At 46.4% G+C, this 17,825-nt stretch overlaps 2 protein-coding genes across 2 annotated transcripts in view; one reads left to right on the top strand and one right to left on the bottom strand.

The window, feature by feature from the left end:
- Fstl1 (follistatin like 1) overlaps window positions 1–10,779 on the bottom strand; it is a 53,857-nt gene extending 43,078 nt beyond the window's left edge. The window contains exons 1-2 of the mRNA XM_052740665.1: window positions 10,668–10,779; window positions 10,492–10,548 (exon numbers count right to left, since the gene is read on the bottom strand). Of these exons, the coding sequence (XP_052596625.1) occupies window positions 10,492–10,548 (57 nt within the window). The 5' untranslated portion in view covers window positions 10,668–10,779. The remainder of the gene's footprint in view (window positions 1–10,491; window positions 10,549–10,667) is intronic.
- On the top strand, window positions 10,726–16,982 carry LOC128112014 (uncharacterized). The gene is made up of 2 exons (XM_052740666.1): window positions 10,726–11,271; window positions 11,707–16,982. Exons 1-2 carry the CDS (start codon window positions 10,726–10,728, stop codon window positions 11,842–11,844), a joined length of 684 nt encoding a protein of 227 aa, XP_052596626.1. The 3' UTR covers window positions 11,845–16,982.
- The last annotated feature ends 843 nt before the right edge of the window (window positions 16,983–17,825 follow it).

The following is a 17,825-nucleotide window of genomic DNA, read 5'->3' as shown; positions in this document are numbered from 1 at the left end:
TCATTCCAGCCTTCTCTGGCCAAAGATGGAGGTTCCCTTGAAGCTAGCTTCCATCAAGGACACTTATCACAGCCATGTTGCCAGCCAGTACTTCTCAGTTCAGAACCTCACAAGGCAGCCGAATTCCTGGGCTCAAAATTCACTCCCTTGCTTCCTACGTGTATGGGTACGTGCCAGTCCCCCAGCCCCCCAGCCAACTCAGGGCTGACTTGGAGAAAGGCAGGAAATGAGCAAGGAGAGGAACCAGAGCGATCACCACTGAGGCAGTCGGGGCTGCAGAGCCCTGTGGGCTGCTGGGAAGGCACGGTGCCAAGCAGACGCTGTCTAGACTTTAGCTGGCCTCTCCCAGTGGAGGGGCGAATGAGGGAGGAGGGGAGCCAGGCCAGAAAGCCTGTAGCTCTTTGTTCGGCTAATGCAAACACATGACACCACCTCTGGAAGGCTCCAGGCTGGGGGCTCACTCTATCTAAGACATTTCTTCCCAGGGGCTGGAATCCAGCTATAAGCCGAGGAAAGTTCTGGTAATCCAGCCATCAGAGGGGAGCTTGGGGATGCTTTTCTTAGTCCCCGAGAACTCACAGTTTCTCCACCCAAACTGAAGTGAGCAACAGCCAAAAGAGGCACTCTGTAGGGGTGAAGGACCATGCTTTAAAATTCTTTCCAGTTGTGTTATTTTAGCTTGTCGGTATGAAGGACTGGCTTTTGGTGGACGGAGGCCTCAGGACTCTGATGAAACCGGTTGATTAAAACTGGTACAGACATAGAAATGGCGACCACAGTCCAACAAGCTTAAGACTCTGAGGTAATGTTGGCTTTGGGAAGCTTTATGAACCAGTTGGTGGGGAAAGGGGCCTTTTCTGCTGGGTGGCAGAGGGGCCCTGCGCCAGGGCCCACGGCCCAATGAGTACAGTGCAGGATGGAATTGGCCCCCTCGGGCCCCTCAGCCAGGCATATTTGTGCAACAGCCGTACTTAGCAACTAGATCGGAGCCATTTTGCAGTTTGGCCTTAATGTGGTAAGGAACAGTTGTGAGGACATCTCAAGAACAGAAACTCCCCTTAAAATATCGTGAGTCACTGGCCATTAGCTGCCAGTGCTCCCAAATAATAACTGCAGTTCAGCATGCATCAGAGAAGCAGCTGGGGCCGGACTCAAGCGATGATCATATTCACGTGGTTGCAGCGGGCAAGGCCGCAGTATCAACCCAGGTACTAGGGCCGTTCAGCGACTGACGTACCTTGGAGAGTCAGTGACTAGGTCCGTACAGGGCTGAGTCCATACGACCAGCAAAATCTTTGGTGTGTTTACAGAGTCTGACTTCCGGAAACAAGACACAGTAGCACAGACCCCTGAGCTTTGACGTTGGGGTTTCAAGCCCCGGGTTTACATCCTGCCTCTAGCTGAGGTGGGGCAACTGAATAGTTTCTTCATGAGTAAGATGAGGACTTTTTATCAGTTTGTGAGAATTGCGTGGAGGCTCTTTCTCTTTCTGCCTGAGCTACACAGTAGGCCCCTTTCCAAGCTCAGCTGCAGGCTGCTTCTGAAAGGCTTTCCTGGACCTCAGCACCGGGAGATTCTCAGCCCTGCCTTGCTGAGCACGGGGCGATTCTCAGCCCTGCCTGGCTGTTTCTCACACTGGACCGTTCTGAGGCTGTGGTGATCCCTGCCTACTTCCCCTACTAGACGGAAAGCTCCTGTGAGGGCCTTCTTCACCAGCATTAACTTAGTGCCCCACAGGGGCCCGAGTGGGTAACCTTTGACTCTCTTTCTTGTGGACTTTGAGAGAATGAATTGTTTCAGATGAGTGATAAAAGCAGCCCGTAAGGGTTTGCGGGTTTAAACTGTGTGAAGACAAGCAGGAGTCTGTAGGGATTTGGTCAGTTCCAGCACCCCAGGCATTTTGGGGTGATGGCTAGAAGGGAAGCAGGAAGAATATGGGGGGGGGAGGCGAGACAAAAGAGGTGAGAGGGAGGGAGAAGAGGTCAAAGAGGAGCCCTGGCCTGGGATTGGGTAGCTGTGAGCATATAAAGCCGGATCAGGCCGGGCTCTGGATGGAGCCATGCTTTCCTAGCAGGTCCCAGTTTCCTTCAGAGAAGCAGGTACTGTATTCCTGTCAGGAAACACTTCCCAGGACCTCCATGCCACGGACTGTTTCATTACACAGTCACCTTTAATAACAAAAGCGCTCTGTAATAGGCTCTGTTTAAAAGACAGGCTTGGAGGCCAGACATGGTGGCACCAGCCTGTCATCTCAGCATTTGAGATGTAGAGGCAGGAGCATTACAAATGCAAGGCCAGGCTGAGGTGTATCAGCAAGATTCTGCCGCAAGGGCTGGGGGACATGATCGGTGGTGGAGCTCTTGGCTAGGTTGAGCTAGGCCTAGGGTTCAGTGCTTTCACATAACGAAAAACAGATAAACAGACAGGCAAAACAGACTTGGAGGTACCTAGTTTGACAACAAGAGACAATGAAGGACAGCACTCGGGGAAGAACGTCTGAACGACAAGGAAACGGGAAAACATCAGGGCAAAGAAGAGACACCATTTCAGATAAAGTTCTGCACAAAATGCTGCCATAGCTTGTTAGAGTTTAAAGCGGGGTGGGGGAGCGTGGGCATGGGGGGGTGGGTCATGCCATACAACAGGGCTTACATGGGAGATTTATTGGAAAAGGAGAAGGAAGGGGCAGAGACCGGTCCCTAGTGACAACAGCGGCGGAAGAGAAGGAGACGGGAGACGGGCAAGGCCCACCTTTTTATAAGGGAACAGAGCGTGTGCCCACAGGGGTGCTCTTAGTGGCTGCAGCTGAGGATGTATCCTGTCAGGACCCCAAGAGCAGGCCAGTTCAGATGCCTGAATGCTTGCCACAGCTGCCACGCTGATACAGAAGACAAGGTCAGGAGGCAGAAATGACACCCTCTGCCCGGAGGCAGCCTCTGGGATTGTGGGTGGGCCGGGGCCACGCATCCCACTGCTGCGTTTCAGAACTGTCTAAACCAGAGGCAAGAGGTAAGGAAGGGCTGGCTACTCATGCCGGGGCTCCCTAATGGCCAGACCCATTGGGGCTGTATATTGTTGGTGATGGAGGCAGCACCTCCAGGAAAAGACCCGTATAGTGCTATCGGTCTCCCACTACTGCTAATGGGAAGAAATGTGATTGATATCACACCCTAGTAAGGGCCCGAGGCTTCTGCGGATTAATAAGTCATATTATTAAGGATCGTGGAAGGATAAATGAAAAACTGGGGAAAGACATTTTTTTCCCTCACACACAGGATTTTAATTTTGAAAATAACAAAGGAGCAAAAAGTCACTTTCCCTGTGTGGATTTAAATATCCCATTACACACACACAACACACACACACACACACACACACACACACACACACACACACACACCACGCACACATACATGAGCCTGCAACACAACGTAGCTTTTGCCATCTATCACATGATTCGTTTGGCAATGTCCTAATTGGTCACAAATAGTGCCTGGATTATTCAGGACATTTCAGGTGGCATAAATTCAGACTTAATCCTGGGAATAGCGTAAGAGCGATTACTTCCAAATGAGGGCATAAAAAGTCCGTGAAGAGATTACACGGAAATCTTTCAACCACAGCAGAAGATGCAAATTTATAGGCTCTATTTTGTATTATAACTACCCAGAGAACATTCTATTAGCAAGTTATGGCCAGACCCTGCTAACGCAGAAGCTGCTATCTGTGACAGCTGCAGCTCTTTGAGGCTTAACCAGAGCCAGCATGTATTTCATTAGGGTATCCAAGAAAACTCTCAATGCCACATCTTCACTGATAGCCAACATGAAAGGGTTTGGCTTACTTTGAGGTATTTATAGTCACCCAAACAACTTAGATGCTTGGGCCAGAAACTGGTCAGTGGCTTCTCTTGACACTTTCAACCTCAGGTCCATCATCTCTTGTTCACTGTGTCAGGCACACCACCCTGAACTCACTCTTCTTATTATCCTTCCTTATCCTTCTTCTTATATATTTCAGTTAAAATTTGTCAGTGCTTGCCAAACTGGATTGAGTGTTCCAGCAGCAATGACAATTAGGCTCTGACTGATTGCTAATGGCTACATGGAATACTGTTGAATAAGATTTCAAACCTCTGAATTCAGTAGGGAAGAATTCTACGATTGATTAGTAATGTCTGCATGGGTAGGGGCAAGTCAGGACTGCATGTATGCTTTGTTCATGCCATCTCAGCAAGCCATTTCTTCCAGTGTTGGGAGGTACTTGTTTTCACCGCCTACGGTGTTTAATAAGATCATCACATACTACTAATTTGATCAAGTCTCTGGAAGTTATAGAGCATCATCCACCATATTCTCTTAAAGCAATCCCTGCTAGTTCTATTCTTTTGATATTTCATCTAGGGCCTTGACATCGTGAGGATTCCTGTGACCTCCAAGAGGAATTTATCCTCCTAAGGTCATTTTACTTAAAGAAAAAGTTAATGCTGGGCTGGGGAGATGGCTCAGTGGAAAAACACTGGCCATGCAAATGTGAGCAATGGAATTCAGATGCCCAGAACCCACATACATGCTGGATAGACATCCAGCATCAACCTTGGGTCTTCACACACATTCAGACACATATGCATGATACCCCATTAAGTGTCCACACACATCAATACCCACCCATACACACAGATCACATGCACATAACATGAGAAAAAAAAGTTAGTATTATATTCTCTTGAGACATGAAGCTAAGATACACTCATAAAAACTTAGAAAGTGTACGAAAGACTAGAACAATTAGTAAAATTACCCTCAATCCCACCACTTACAGGTAAGGTTTTGAAGCACAGCCAGCGTGGCACAAATGGCATGCCCTCCCTTCCCCTATTAGATGTCAGGGCAGTTCTAAATGTACAGCTGTTCTAAATAACATGATTAGCATCTTATGAAGACTCTCTTTAAATATAATAACTACAGATTCAAATACTTACATAACATCTAAATTGCAAGACTCCTGGGAGAATTAATTAGCCTTTTCACTGATTTGTAAAACTTCATTATTGCTAAAACATGGACTAAAAATTTGCCAAACATTTCTAGACACTAAGAGACTGATTAAACGAAAACCACTGTTCAACAAGGACTGATTAAACGTATGCTGGGCCGAACCCTTTCACACACTATTTCTACTGTGAGTCTTTTTGACCCTGAACTTAACAGTCTTTCTTCACCAACTCCCTGTCTTCACTGGGTAGTGGTTACCTGGGTATAAAAGTTTATCTAGCCACACATTATAGATGTGTATATTATACTAATGTAGAGGAATTTTCAGGGGCTGGAGAGATGGCTTAGTGGTTAAGAGCACGTGTTCTCGCAGAGGATACAGGTTTGATTCTAAGTACCTACCTACATGGCAGGTTACAACCTTCTCTAACTTCAGTTCCAGGGGATCTGATGCCCTTTTCTGACCTCTAAGGGCACCAGGTTCACAGGGGGTGCACAGACATACATACATGCAGAACATTCATACACATAAAATAAATAAATCTTTTTAAAAAGGATAATTTTTTTTGAGACAGGGTCTTACCATGTAGGTCTGGCTGGCCTAGAACTCTCTGTGTTGACCAGGCTGTCCTTGAAATCACTTGCTGATAATGCTATTCTAACCTACATTTTATCTGTTAGCACTTAAAGCTCCTGGCCTGCCAGTAGACCTTAAGGAACTGGAGGGCAGAGACCAAGCCTTGCACATCAATCTAGATTCTGCTCCATACACATGTGCAGGGCGAGCTTGTCCTGAACCAGACAATGCTACGTCTGACGGAGATAGTGAAGAGAAGCCCTGGGCCGCCTACGGATCATTCTTGGAGAAAGCACCCTTGCCAAAGCCACGGGGTTTGGAATTGGGCAACCGGGGAAGAGGTACGCATTTCACTTTCAAGGTCACTCACCACCTGACTTACAAAATGCACATATTACATTTTTTCTTAATAATATGATATCTGATATTATGAAGCCAATAAAATGAACCTGGATGTCCAGCTATTTGAAGAGGAGAAAGAAAAAGAAACTCTCACATTTCCAGTCTACCAATGTGGCCCTGGGTATTTACAAGCTTATCGCTCACTTTTTCTTCCTGCCCAGGCCTGTACTTCTGCCTAGCTGCCCAGTTCTTTGGGATATACTTCTGGGGTCCTTATATCCGCCTCAGCCATAGTCCCAAGCCTCTTCCTATGACAGCTCTTCAACTTGCTTGCACGAGCTTCCTGTCACCCTACTCACTAGGACAGGAACTGTAACAGGTCCACCTTCTGAAGACATTGGCAGCCGCGCAGTGCCTCCATCTGCCAGGCGCTTGCCCATCTGTTTTGGCTATTCAGCGGTGTCCCTGCTGTGCTTTAACTTCTCAATTCCCAACAGTGCCTTCAGAATCACGGCAAGTAGTTTATTTGCTACAGGATAAACAGGAGATCGTTTCGGTGGCTGATGTGCAAGCCGCAAGTGCTCAGGACCTGCAAGCATTTGGGGGGTGTGGGTTGCACTGTAGGCTCAAGAAGAGGTTCTATAGAATGCAGAGGCGTTCCCAACCCTTCCCAGCCCGGCAGACACTGCCCTAGTGCTTAACTACATGCAGGTGGGGAGGTGTAAATGACATTAAGCAGTGTGGCTTCCCAGGGACAAAGCCCCGACAGTCTGCTGGTGTGGGATGCCTACAGCTAAGCACAGGGCATCTGTTGGTAGAACTGTTATTGCTTCTCTACACCAGTCTCAAGAGACGCATTCCCAGCTCACAGCTCAAGTGTGGATCCTCTGCTGGAATGAGTGATCTCCTCTGTAAACCTGTTCCTTGAATATGTGATTTAAAATAATGAGTTTCTAGACCTTGAATGCCAGGAACCACAGCAAAAATAAGCCAGTATCCAGAGGGGCATTTGGACACTTCCTAAGACAGTCCTCCTGAAGCAGGTAGTTGAGCTATGTGTCCCCTGTCATGTCAGAGGAACTGAATTACACTCACTGACTCCAGAGGCCCACAAACTGCTGCCTGGAGTCCTCTCTGTCACCCCTCTATTGCATTACCAAAGCTTCCCAAGGAACTGTGGTTATTCTCGGTGGGAGGGGCCTGGAAAGAAAGAGCAGGTGGGTGTGACCATTGGTGGAAGCCCCCCTCTCTGCTGAAGGCCCCACCCCAGCCTAAGTCCTGTGTAGCTAGAGACGTGCAGTGCTCTGAAGAACCCGTGTGTGTGTGTGTGTGTGTGTGTGTGTGTGTGTGTGTGTGTGTGTGGCAGAATTCTGATGGAGGCTGGCTGAAGGAATACCCTGGTGGTAAAGTGGTGGCAGTGAAGAGGGAGGGAGGGAGGGAACAACCACAATGTCACTGTGCTGAGGTGCCAGGTGTGACACCGCCGAAAATACCAAAAACAAATCTCCCTTACTGAGATTTTGCGAATAGTTTTTCAAACGTAACCAAACAGATTTACACACTAGCGTTAAGATCATACTAGCCACCCTTCCCCGAGAAGGAACAGCTCTGATTCTGAAAGGTGACTCCCAAGGCTTTGGGTTTTTCAAAAAACCAACAGGAGTTGTAAAACCATCACCATTTTTTTAAAAAAAAAGTGAATTAAAACCTTGGGTTTGATTATTCCAGCAAAAAGCACCAAGAAAGTTCCCTTTATTGTCTATGTTTCATGTTTTGAGAGTCCAACCATATCTGCACAACTGCAGCAGATCTACATTTTACTAAAATGGACTCATGCCAAAAGACCAGAAATACCGTATTTGAGTGTTTGCTGAATGTTCTTATGGTTAACAAGGGGGAAAAAAATTCAACTGCAAGTATCATTAACTGCAAATACAGTGTTTAAAATGTATGCCAAGTCACGTCTCCCATAGAGAGGGTTAATTTACTTTTTCAGCCATGATTAAAGATGCAGGATTTAACACGTGCATTAAAACTTGCCAAGAGTTACCTGAAAGGTCAGGCAATAAAGGCTGAGTTGATTATAAGATCATAATCCTTCATAAAGTGAGGTCTTGAAATACAGCGTGGCCGGGGCTCATGTCTGAGATCCCTCTCCATGGTGCGTGTGTCCTGACTTCACAGTCTCTTTTCTGCACCAGCTCCCTCAGTTTTCATGCCTCAGCACTTCCCTCTGCTGCCCCCCTCCACCTCTACCCCTGCAGGTTTTGCCTGGGAACTGAATACTGGATGTTCTTCCATAGAGCTCCAGCAGGAAACTGCAGCTGAGGGCCTTACTACCTGGGGTGAGCTTTCCCCTGCGGTGCAGTGGGATGAGGAAGCCAGCGTGAAGTGCAGGTTACCTGGGACAGGTCACAGACCTGGGGACACACAGCCTTGTGCTAATGAGTCACCATGCCTGCACCCCTTACCTCTGCAAAGACGACTCTCATTTCATGAACTAGTTGGCGAGTCTTAAACTGGCGGTGAAACCAACCAGGGATTCACCTCATCTATCACAGAACAGCAGCTGTCTTCTTTATTTTATCATTACTATTATTATTATTGGAGACAGGGTCTCACTATGTAGCTCCGGCTGTACTGGAGAATTCACTATGTAGACCAGGCTGGCCTCTCAGATATCCACCTGCCTCTGCCTCCCAAGTGCTGGGATTAGAGGCAGGCATCCTGTGGGCCATAACAGGGATGGAGGAGTAGTCTTTAACCAGGGCTAAACATCGGGGCTACTTCCTCCACTCAAACTCTGAAGAAAAAATGGATGCCGAGTAGGCTGGGGCTCAGAGAGGGTTTGCGGGTAGAGGGAGCTGGGCACACACTGATTTACTTGCAGGACTCACCAGTTATACGAACGTGGACAATTTAACTAGTTGCCTTAACTTTGTTCCCTGCTCTGCAAGATGGAACTAACAAAGCCCACTCACAGGGTTGGAAGGGCTTTAAAAGAAATGATACAAGTGATACAAGCAGTCAACCTCTGGTGTCAAAATACTTGGCAAAGTTCTAAGCCTTCATGCTTGCTCGCAAGTGGGGCCAGGCAGTGATTAAGAGTCGGGGGTCTGGAGCTAGAAGGTTTTGGTTTCCATCTTGCCCCCACTATTATAACTGAAGGTATTTGATAAGTTACATAAACTTCTCTGGCTCAGTTTCTCTATGATTAAAAGTAGAATTTTATCACAAGTGATAGCTACCTAATAAATACTTGCTGCTTTTATTTCACTGGGGGAGCTTGTTTCTACCTCAATCAATGATGCAGCGAATGAAAGGAGACATTAGTACAGTGTGTGCTTTTTCTTTTTCTCTTTTTTTTTTTTAAGTAAGAAGACTGTATGCATTTATGAATTCTGGGGCAGACTCATGCTGTGATGTAAAGGGTGGGGCTAAACTGTAATATGAAAGGAAAACTCAAAAAGGGGCTGTAAACCACCCACCAGGGAGCGATTTCTTTTGTAATGTGCATTCCATTTCTTCTTTCTCATGCTTTGTAATTCCTTCCACATTTCCTGCCGTAATTATCAAATGTTTAGTTTCTGACCTCACTTTTTCTGGAGACTGGAGCCCGGGGAATTTAGAATTGTTTATTTTCTGTCCATAAACCTTTGAGTTAATGGAGGGGCTTGTGAGCGTAGGGGTTTGTTGGTTTGTTTGTAGTGCCCCAGGAGGGTCACTGGAGTTGAAAAGAAAACATTGGTGTGGGGGGGGGGGGAGAGAAAGAAAGAAAGAAAGAAAGAAAGAAAGGAAGGAAGAAAGGAAGAAAGGAAGGAAGGAAGGAAGGAAGAAAGAAAGAAAGAAAGGAAGGAAGAAAGGAAGAAAGGAAGGAAGGAAGGAAGGAAGAAAGAAAGAAAGAAAGAAAGAAAGAAAGAAAGAAAGAAAGAAAGAAAGAAAGAAAGAGAAAGAGAAAGAGCTGCTGCATGTTTTAACTGGAAACCAGAGGCCCCCAAAGGCAGAGCCGCAGATTCTCACACTTGCTCAACTGAGTTTAAGGGAAAATTTGGACTGTAAAAGGCACTTATGGAGGCCAGAAAATAACAAAACAAACAAAATCCAGGACATTTTACAAAGAAGAAAACGCATTTTGGGGAATCACAGTTCACTCTATAAAAGAGAAAAAAAAATTTCATTTTGCTATTAAAAATCTTTTGAATCCTCCCCCACCAGGAAAGACTTGGAGAGGAAAAGTCCGTAACTGTTCGCTGTTTCCTCTGAAGTGAACAGAAGAACTCAAGGCGCCTTTTTGAACTCCGCTGCAGCTCTGGCCGCCGCCTCTGCTCCTATCCGCCCAGCCCGTGCCCTCTCCCCACTCCCCAGCTTCCCTCCATATTAGGCGTGGTGGGGCTCCAGCTCAATGGCCCAAACTACTTCAGAATTGAGATGGAAGTTTGTTCAGTAGAATTTCTGCTCGGAGCGCCCCAGACTCCCACTCTACCGCAAGGATGGGGACCCCAGCCCCACCCCCAGAGAGCATCCCAGGGGCGCACGCCGGGCCGCCGGGCGCGCAAACCCCAGAGACCGGTCACCTACCTCGCCGTGGACCAGGGCGACGGCCACCAGCGCTAGCGCCAGCCAGCGTTTCCACATCTGCGGAAGAGAGAAGGGGGGGTGAGACTGAAGGCTCTGGGCCCCGCGCGGACCCTGGAAACTTCCTCGGGTCCCGCAGACTCGTCCCCTCCTCCCAGCCTCCTCGCCGCCGCGCTCACCGTGCTCGGGTCCGGGGCTCCGGAGGGCGCGGGCTAGGGCAGAGAGCTGGAGTCGAAGATGGGATCTTCGCTGATCGCCAGGCTCCGAGGAAGTCCGACCTGGGCTCGCCGCCCCTTAAGACCCCTCCTTCCCCGCCCGCCGGCCCCCCAGCTCCTCCCCATTCTCCTCCCCTTCTGCAGCGCAGCCCCCGCGAGCGGCGCTCCCTCCTCCCGGCCCCCGCCCGGAGCCCAGGAGCTTCCGAGCACCGCGGGCATCCCTGCCCTCTCCCGACCCTCACCGAGGATCCTCAGGCATCTCAAGAGAAGGCATGAGGTGTCCATGTCTCCGTGGGGGACCCTGCAACAAAGGCGGGGGAAACCGCGGAAACCCCATCCCCGGGAGGGGCGCTGGCCTGCGGCAGTCCGGGTGACACCAGGAACTAGCTGCGGGCTGCAGAGCCAACCTGGTGGACAGCACAGTGGGAGCCCTTTCCGGGGCTGGTACTCGAACCTAAGCATCCCAGAGCCACCCCCATCTGTGAAAGGGATAGAGAGAGCAGAGGATGCGAGGGTGTTACTACAGCCTAAGCAGAAGGAAGTGGGCACTGGAGCTCGAGAAGGGCTGGTGAGCAGAAGGCTACTTTGCATTCAACTGTGGTTGTACTGGATAGAGGGCATCACTGCCCTGCTCTGCTAAGAGCCTGAGTGCAACCTTTTTATACCCTTCCCTCTAACCCAGGAACGTGGTCCCCTCTCCTCCATCCACTCCTTACCAGTGTTCCTGTTAGTACCCTTGCCATTTCTGGTAATTTTTTCCATATTTACTCATCCCATAGCGGTCTTCAAAGGTGTGACGCCTCTCTAAGGGTGCTGACCCCCTATGTTAAGAATTTATTTCCTGCCTTCACTTCCCTGTCTCTGGTGACCAGGAATAAATCTATGTGTGACACTTCAGACCCAACACCGGGAGGCTGTGCCCCACTTTCCCCCAGTTCAGGGGTTCCAGTCATTACTTCTTTCAGAGCTTGCCTCCAAAACCCCTGTGCTTTTCCGGTACCAGGTCTGTCACCATAACCTGATCGGTTTCCCGCAGAGATCTCCTATGCGGCCTGCAATCCTGTGCACATGTCTGCTTCCCTATCGCAGCCTCTCCTTCCTCGCTCAGAAATTCAAGAAGCTGCCTCTGATAGCGGATTGACTCCAGGCATACTCATTCTTGTCTGCACTGAAAAAAAAAAAAAAAAAAAAAACACTGACTCCAGGCATACTCATTCTTGTCTGCACTGAAAAAAAAAATTGCCATTTTCTTTCACTCTGGGGTTGAGACACTCAGGTTTCATGTCTTCATCTACTGAGAAATTTCATCCACGTTCTTCTTCCACATCAAATCCAGACTTTCTGCCTTCCTTGTGAGCACTCCTGTTACTCCGTGTGCCTAACCTTATCTGTCTTCACCCTCTTCACCACACACCCCACTGCTCACATCACACCAGGTTTCATGGTGTCCTCTGAACTTGTCGAATTTGTCTTCTACCAATACCTACTGCTGAATTTTTAGGAGGTTTCAAAATCATGCCTAAATTTCACACTGAGATAGTTGTTACATGGATGGAAACCAAGATGTGAACTCTGTTGTTCCTGGTCAAACTGGAATGTTGGCCGCGGCTCTAGAGCTGACAGGGCAATGGGTCTGCTAGTGCAGAACCCCAGAACTGAACAAACTCCACAGGAACAGGGAGAGTTGGAAAACCTGCTTGCGTACAATCAGCAGCACGGGAAAGCAAAAACAAACCAAAACCAAAAACCACTTGCAATTCTCTAAGAGGGATGTCCTACTTCACCCTGACTATTGACTTGACAGCCTGAAGTTACCTAAGAGAGAACTGCCTAGCTTAGATGGACCGGTGTCTGTGGAGACACTGTCTTCATTAATAAATTGATATTGCAGGACCTAGCCCACTTGGGCAGCACCGTTCTTTGGGCATGTGGTCCTGGGTTGTAGAAGAAAGCTAGCTATGTATGACCTGCAAGCAAGCCAGCAAGTAGCATTCCTCCGTGGTTTCTGCCTCAGGTTCCTGCTGGGGGTTCCTTCTGCCGTGACTTCCCTCAGTGATGGACTGAGACCTCTAAGATGAAATAAACTCTCCCCTAAGTTTCTCTTGGTCTGGTGTTTTATGGCAGCAACAGAAAGGAAAGCCGAACAAGAGGAGAGTGACGCGTTCTTTGACGCACACCAGTCAGATATTGATGGAACAAGATGAGTAGGAAGCAGATGACCCCCACGTCTCCCCTGCCTGTCATCGTGCTGGGGTTGAAGGAGGGAGCTCGGAGGTACTAGGTTTTGCTACTGTCCTCTAATAATTAACAATGCTTTGTTCCCTTCTAAACTGGCAACGCCCTTCCTCTACTGAAATTTGCTTTATTGTTTTCAGAACCCAAAGTGAGTTTCACTGCATCTCTCGAACCTTTCTTGACGACAGATTGGGGTGGCAGAAAGTACTTGAGTTTGAAGTCAAACCAACCTGGCTTTCTATCCTGGTATAGCTGCTAACCTTTGCTCCGTCCCATCCTAGGTTCCGGCATCTGACGAATGACGGTGATAATGCCCTTTAGGGGCTTGTGAAATTTCAAGTGGAAGGTTATAAAAAGTGCCTGGCAGAGAGATAGTAGCCATCTATAAACGGTAGCCATTATTACTTCATTGATCTGCCTTGCATCTAAATTGTACCCGGTACTATGTGCCAGGTAAATGAAAGTATCCGACGTGCCATATTTTTAGTTCACTGTTACAGTAAACTTGAAGGCTTTTGAAAAGTGACTTCTATCTTCCTATAGGAAAACTGAACATCAGAAAAATTCAGATATTTTCCCAAGGTTAGATAGCTTTGCAATTTGGTATTTATTGTACATTATTATTCTCTGTTTAATACTTAGGACATGATTGTTCTTGATTCAGAGTATAAATAAACAACCAAGCAGAGCCAAAAAGAAATAAAAATAACAGCAAAACAAACTATAAGAGGAAGTTGACAGCTGTGTCTGGTGAGGGACATTTTTCACTGTGAGTGACAGATACTTAAGTGGCTTTTCTGAAGAAGCCAATTTAGTGACCTGTGTAGCAGAGAAGTCCCAGGATAACGGCTGGATTTAGGCAAGTCTTCACCTAGGAGTTCAAACATGTCCCCAAGGACTGATGATGTATTACATCCTTTGTTTCTACCTTCAGCCTCTGTTTCTTTCCTGGGTTTTACAGGGTGGTCCTGAGAACTGCAGTCTGCAGGGTGATAAGCTGACCTGTAGTGGTCTCATGGAGGGGAGGGTGTTAGCCTTTTTCTGGAGATGTCATAGAAGTCTTAAGACATGCTTCTACAGTCCAAGGAGCATTCCTTGTTCTATTTTTCTCTTCCTCCCTCCATCTCTTCTTCTCCCCTTCTCTCTCTCTCTCTCTCTCTCTCTCTCTCTCTCTCTCTCTCTCTCTCTCTCTCTCTTCTCTCTCTCTCTTTCTTTCCAGAGTCTCACTTGTTGTAGAATGTTAGTTGAAGATGTGTTACATTTGTTCATGCTGTGGAACATTTGTTTAATGATGCAAAGATGTGTTGCATTCCTTTATGATGCATTTGTTTAATTCTGTGAAGCTGTGTTACTGTGCCTGTCTAAAACACCTGATTGGTCTAATAAAGAGGTGAATGGCCAATAGTGAGGCAGGAGAAAGGATAGGCGGGGCTGGCAGGCAGAGAGAATAAGTAGGAGGAGAAATTTAGGAAGAAAGATCAGGGAGCAAGAAAAGGAGAAGGAGAGGAGAACTGGATGAATTTCAGGCCAATGCACAAAGTGGACAGTGTCTGAAGAATGTCATCTGAGGCTGTTCTCTGACTTTCACATGCACTCACACACACATGCATGCACACTCACACTCATGTACACCTACACACGTGCACATACACACAGAAGTAGAGTAGAAATATTAATTAAATGAAGAACAATATGATAAGAAGATAAAATGCATTCTTTGGTCCTCACGCATGAGTGGGATAGTTGGTCTCCCATGCCTCTAGGTTTTATAGAAACAGATTCCACTAATCACTAACAGAAATATTCAGGAAAATGTTTGCACTGGTAACGAACATGTTGCAACTTCTCAACCTTGTCATTGTTCCCTAAACAATGAGGCCTAATGGCTAGTTGCAGTGTTTATATTTTATTGGGTACTGTAAGCAATATAGATATGATTTAAAGTATATGGGAAATTATAAAAGAGGATATACATGTAAACACTGCGCCATTTTATATAACTGATTATCTATGGATTCTGGACACTTCGGAGGGACCCTGGAAACACGTTTCCAGGATAACGAGGGATGACTGTATATGAATTGCTGTAGACAGACAAAAATAAAGGAAAACAGCGACAACAAATACTACAACAAATTTCGCCTTGTGGGAGATTTGATGTAAAGTAAATAAAAACACAACTGTCTCAAGTGTTCCTGAGATTATCGCACTGGTTACCTCCAGGTTCAGTAGTGAAATCTGCAAAGAATTGCTATCTGATGAGCAATTAAGGAAAGCAGTCGCAGGATAATGTATTCTTAATAAGGCACTGCACCTTTAATGGAAACAGTATTTCTACAGGAGCTATGAGAATAGAGCCACACAGGAGAGGCTTCCAGGCAGGGGCTGTGGCCAGGCTCAACCCTGACACCTTCGCTGTACTATTCAAAGAGAAGGGACTACAGCAAGGACCCCAAGGCTGGAGCTGTGCAGCATGGGACAAAAGCCACTGATACGGTTAATGTGACAGATTTCATACACCACCACACGGCAAAGTATTTGTCATACTTAGTAATGACATGAGAAGTGACTGGAAATATTTTATTCGTATTGATGCTCCCAGATGATCTTGGGACAGAGACTTGAGATGCTGTGAAACTTGAAAATTTGCATCTTTATTTGACAAAAAGACAGCGGTTCCCAATTTGTTATTGTTTATTTATGTGTCAGCATGGTACTCCCTATCAGATTAAAACAAACCCGCACACAATCCATCATTTTAGGATAGAGAACAATGCTAATAAGGACTGCTAAAGAGCAGTCACTTTTGGAAAGAAATATGTTATGGAGAAATATTTTGAAATTGGATTCTTGGATGTATCTTATAATTAAGTGATTTTTGTCCAAATTAAGACTTTCACAGATGCATATTTGTTTTAAAACTCTGGCATAATCTTCTAAGCATCCCAGTAGCCTGTTTATCCTTTTGACAAAAAATATAAAAATGCAATGACTTTTATTTAAATTGGAAAATGAATGGTTTATAGGGAAATTTACTCACCAAATTTCCACAAAAAACCTTTGCAAGACTGATTCCTAGGGCGGAGAACTGAATATCTGAGTTTGGGGAGTAAACAGAGGGGACGTGTCTTCACTCAGATCTGTGAGTTTGTGAGTGTATTCATCCTGGAAGGTTACCACAACAGGAAACTGTGTAAGGAGGTGGCGTCAGCCACCTAAATTTATTTCTCACCATTCTGAAGCTAGAAGTCCAGGAATCCGGGTGGGCTGGTTGTTCTGAGGTCTCACTCCCAGGCTTGCCCAGCATCCCTCTCCTCAGTGGTCCTCATGTGGCCTTTTGCCTGCTGTCTGTCCCTCTTATAAGGAAGGGTACCGGTGGCACCAGATTAGAGCCTTCCCTACGATCTTACTCAATCTTAATTACCTATCCAAATATAATAAAAGTTACCTACGAGTTTGGGATAGATGCACTTCCAGCAACTGCAAGGAATTCACCTCTCCCACTTTGAAGGCTTTAAAAACCAAATGTGTAATGAACTGGTCTTAAAAGCACACTTGCAGCATGGCTACAAATCTTCAACAAATATTTCTAAATGGGATGATGACATCACACTTACCTAATTTATTATTATTGTTGTTGTTCCAATGAACTAAAACAATGTTTTGACTGTATGTAGCATGTATGAGGCACTCGGTTCAGTCCCCAGTACCACACATTCACACATACACACTGTGGTGGTTTGAATGAAAATGGCCCTGTAGGCCCATAGGGAGTGGCACTAATAGGAGGTGTGGCTTTTTTGGAGTAGGTGTGGCTTTGTTGGAGGAAGTGTGTCACTGGGGGTGGGATTTGAGGCCTTAGATGCTTAAGCCACGCTCAGTGTCTCCTTCTCTTTCTGCTGTCTGCTGATCTGGATGTAGAACTCTCAAGGATCTCTCCGGCACCATGTCTGCCTGTGTGTCACCATGCTTCCAGACATGATGACAATGGACTAAACCTCTGAACTGTAAGCCAGCCCCAATTAAATGCTCTCCTTTATAAGAGTTGCTGTGGTCATGGTTTCTCTGCATAGCAATAGAAACCCTAAGATACACACGGACATAAAAACCTTTTTAAAATGTGCATTGATTTCTCTTTAGCTCCTGTGTCTCTTCCTGCTGGGATGTGCTGTAATTAGCCCACAGCTACTGGTGGGGTTATATAACTAGAAGCCTGAAGATCATTGGCTACAGAAAACAGAATCTCACACGCAGGACAAAAGGACTCCTTAAATACAGTATTTTCATGGTTAGTTAATCAAACTCATGGTGACATTTTGACTAATCACTGACAAGATTCTTTGATCAGCGTCTTGGGGAAAAATAAAATATTTATTCAACATTTACACATTTATTGATGTGTCTAGTGCAGTCGGTTTCTAGAGGTCAAGAGTATCTCAAGACACATACAATTACTTCAAAGTTATTTTCGGGAAATTTTACATGTTAGTTGTATAAATTTTCATATTATAGTCATAGAACTACGATAGACCTGGTAGGATTTTTAAATGTCAAGATATGCAGGACGCGCCCAGGCCTTTTTATGCTGTGTGCTTCCACTGCACTTAAGTAACAGCATTCCACTTCATTCCCATGCCACTCATCAGCTGCACATTGCACCTTCCCCTAGAGCAACCGTTCTCAACCTGTGGGTCGTGACACCTTTGGCGAACATCTGTCTCCAAAAATATTTACATTACGATCCATAACAGTAGTAAAATTACACTTATAAAGTAGCCATGAAAATAATTCTATGGTTTGCGGGGAGGGTTACCACACCATGAGCAACTGCATTAAAGGGTCGCAGCATTGGGAAGGTTGAGAACCACTGCCCTAGAGGGAAAGACT

This window comes from Peromyscus californicus, unplaced genomic scaffold (genome assembly GCF_007827085.1).
Source record: "Peromyscus californicus insignis strain IS unplaced genomic scaffold, ASM782708v3 Scaffold_16__1_contigs__length_79575227, whole genome shotgun sequence".
Lineage (NCBI taxonomy): Eukaryota > Metazoa > Chordata > Mammalia > Rodentia > Cricetidae > Peromyscus > Peromyscus californicus.
The sequence above is the reverse complement of the archived record's forward strand: the minus strand, read 5'-3'. Positions and strand labels throughout refer to the sequence as shown.

What these genes read in the sequence shown, in the direction of transcription:
- LOC128112014 (XM_052740666.1), top strand. Translation starts at nt 10,726, where the DNA reads ATGGGATCTTCGCTGATCGCCAGGCTCCGAGGAAGTCCGACCTGGGCT. An exon ending in CTGGAGCTCGAGAAGGGCTG is followed by an intron (nt 11,272 to 11,706) that starts GTGAGCAGAAGG and finishes TTCCGGTACCAG; the next exon opens with GTCTGTCACCATAACCTGAT.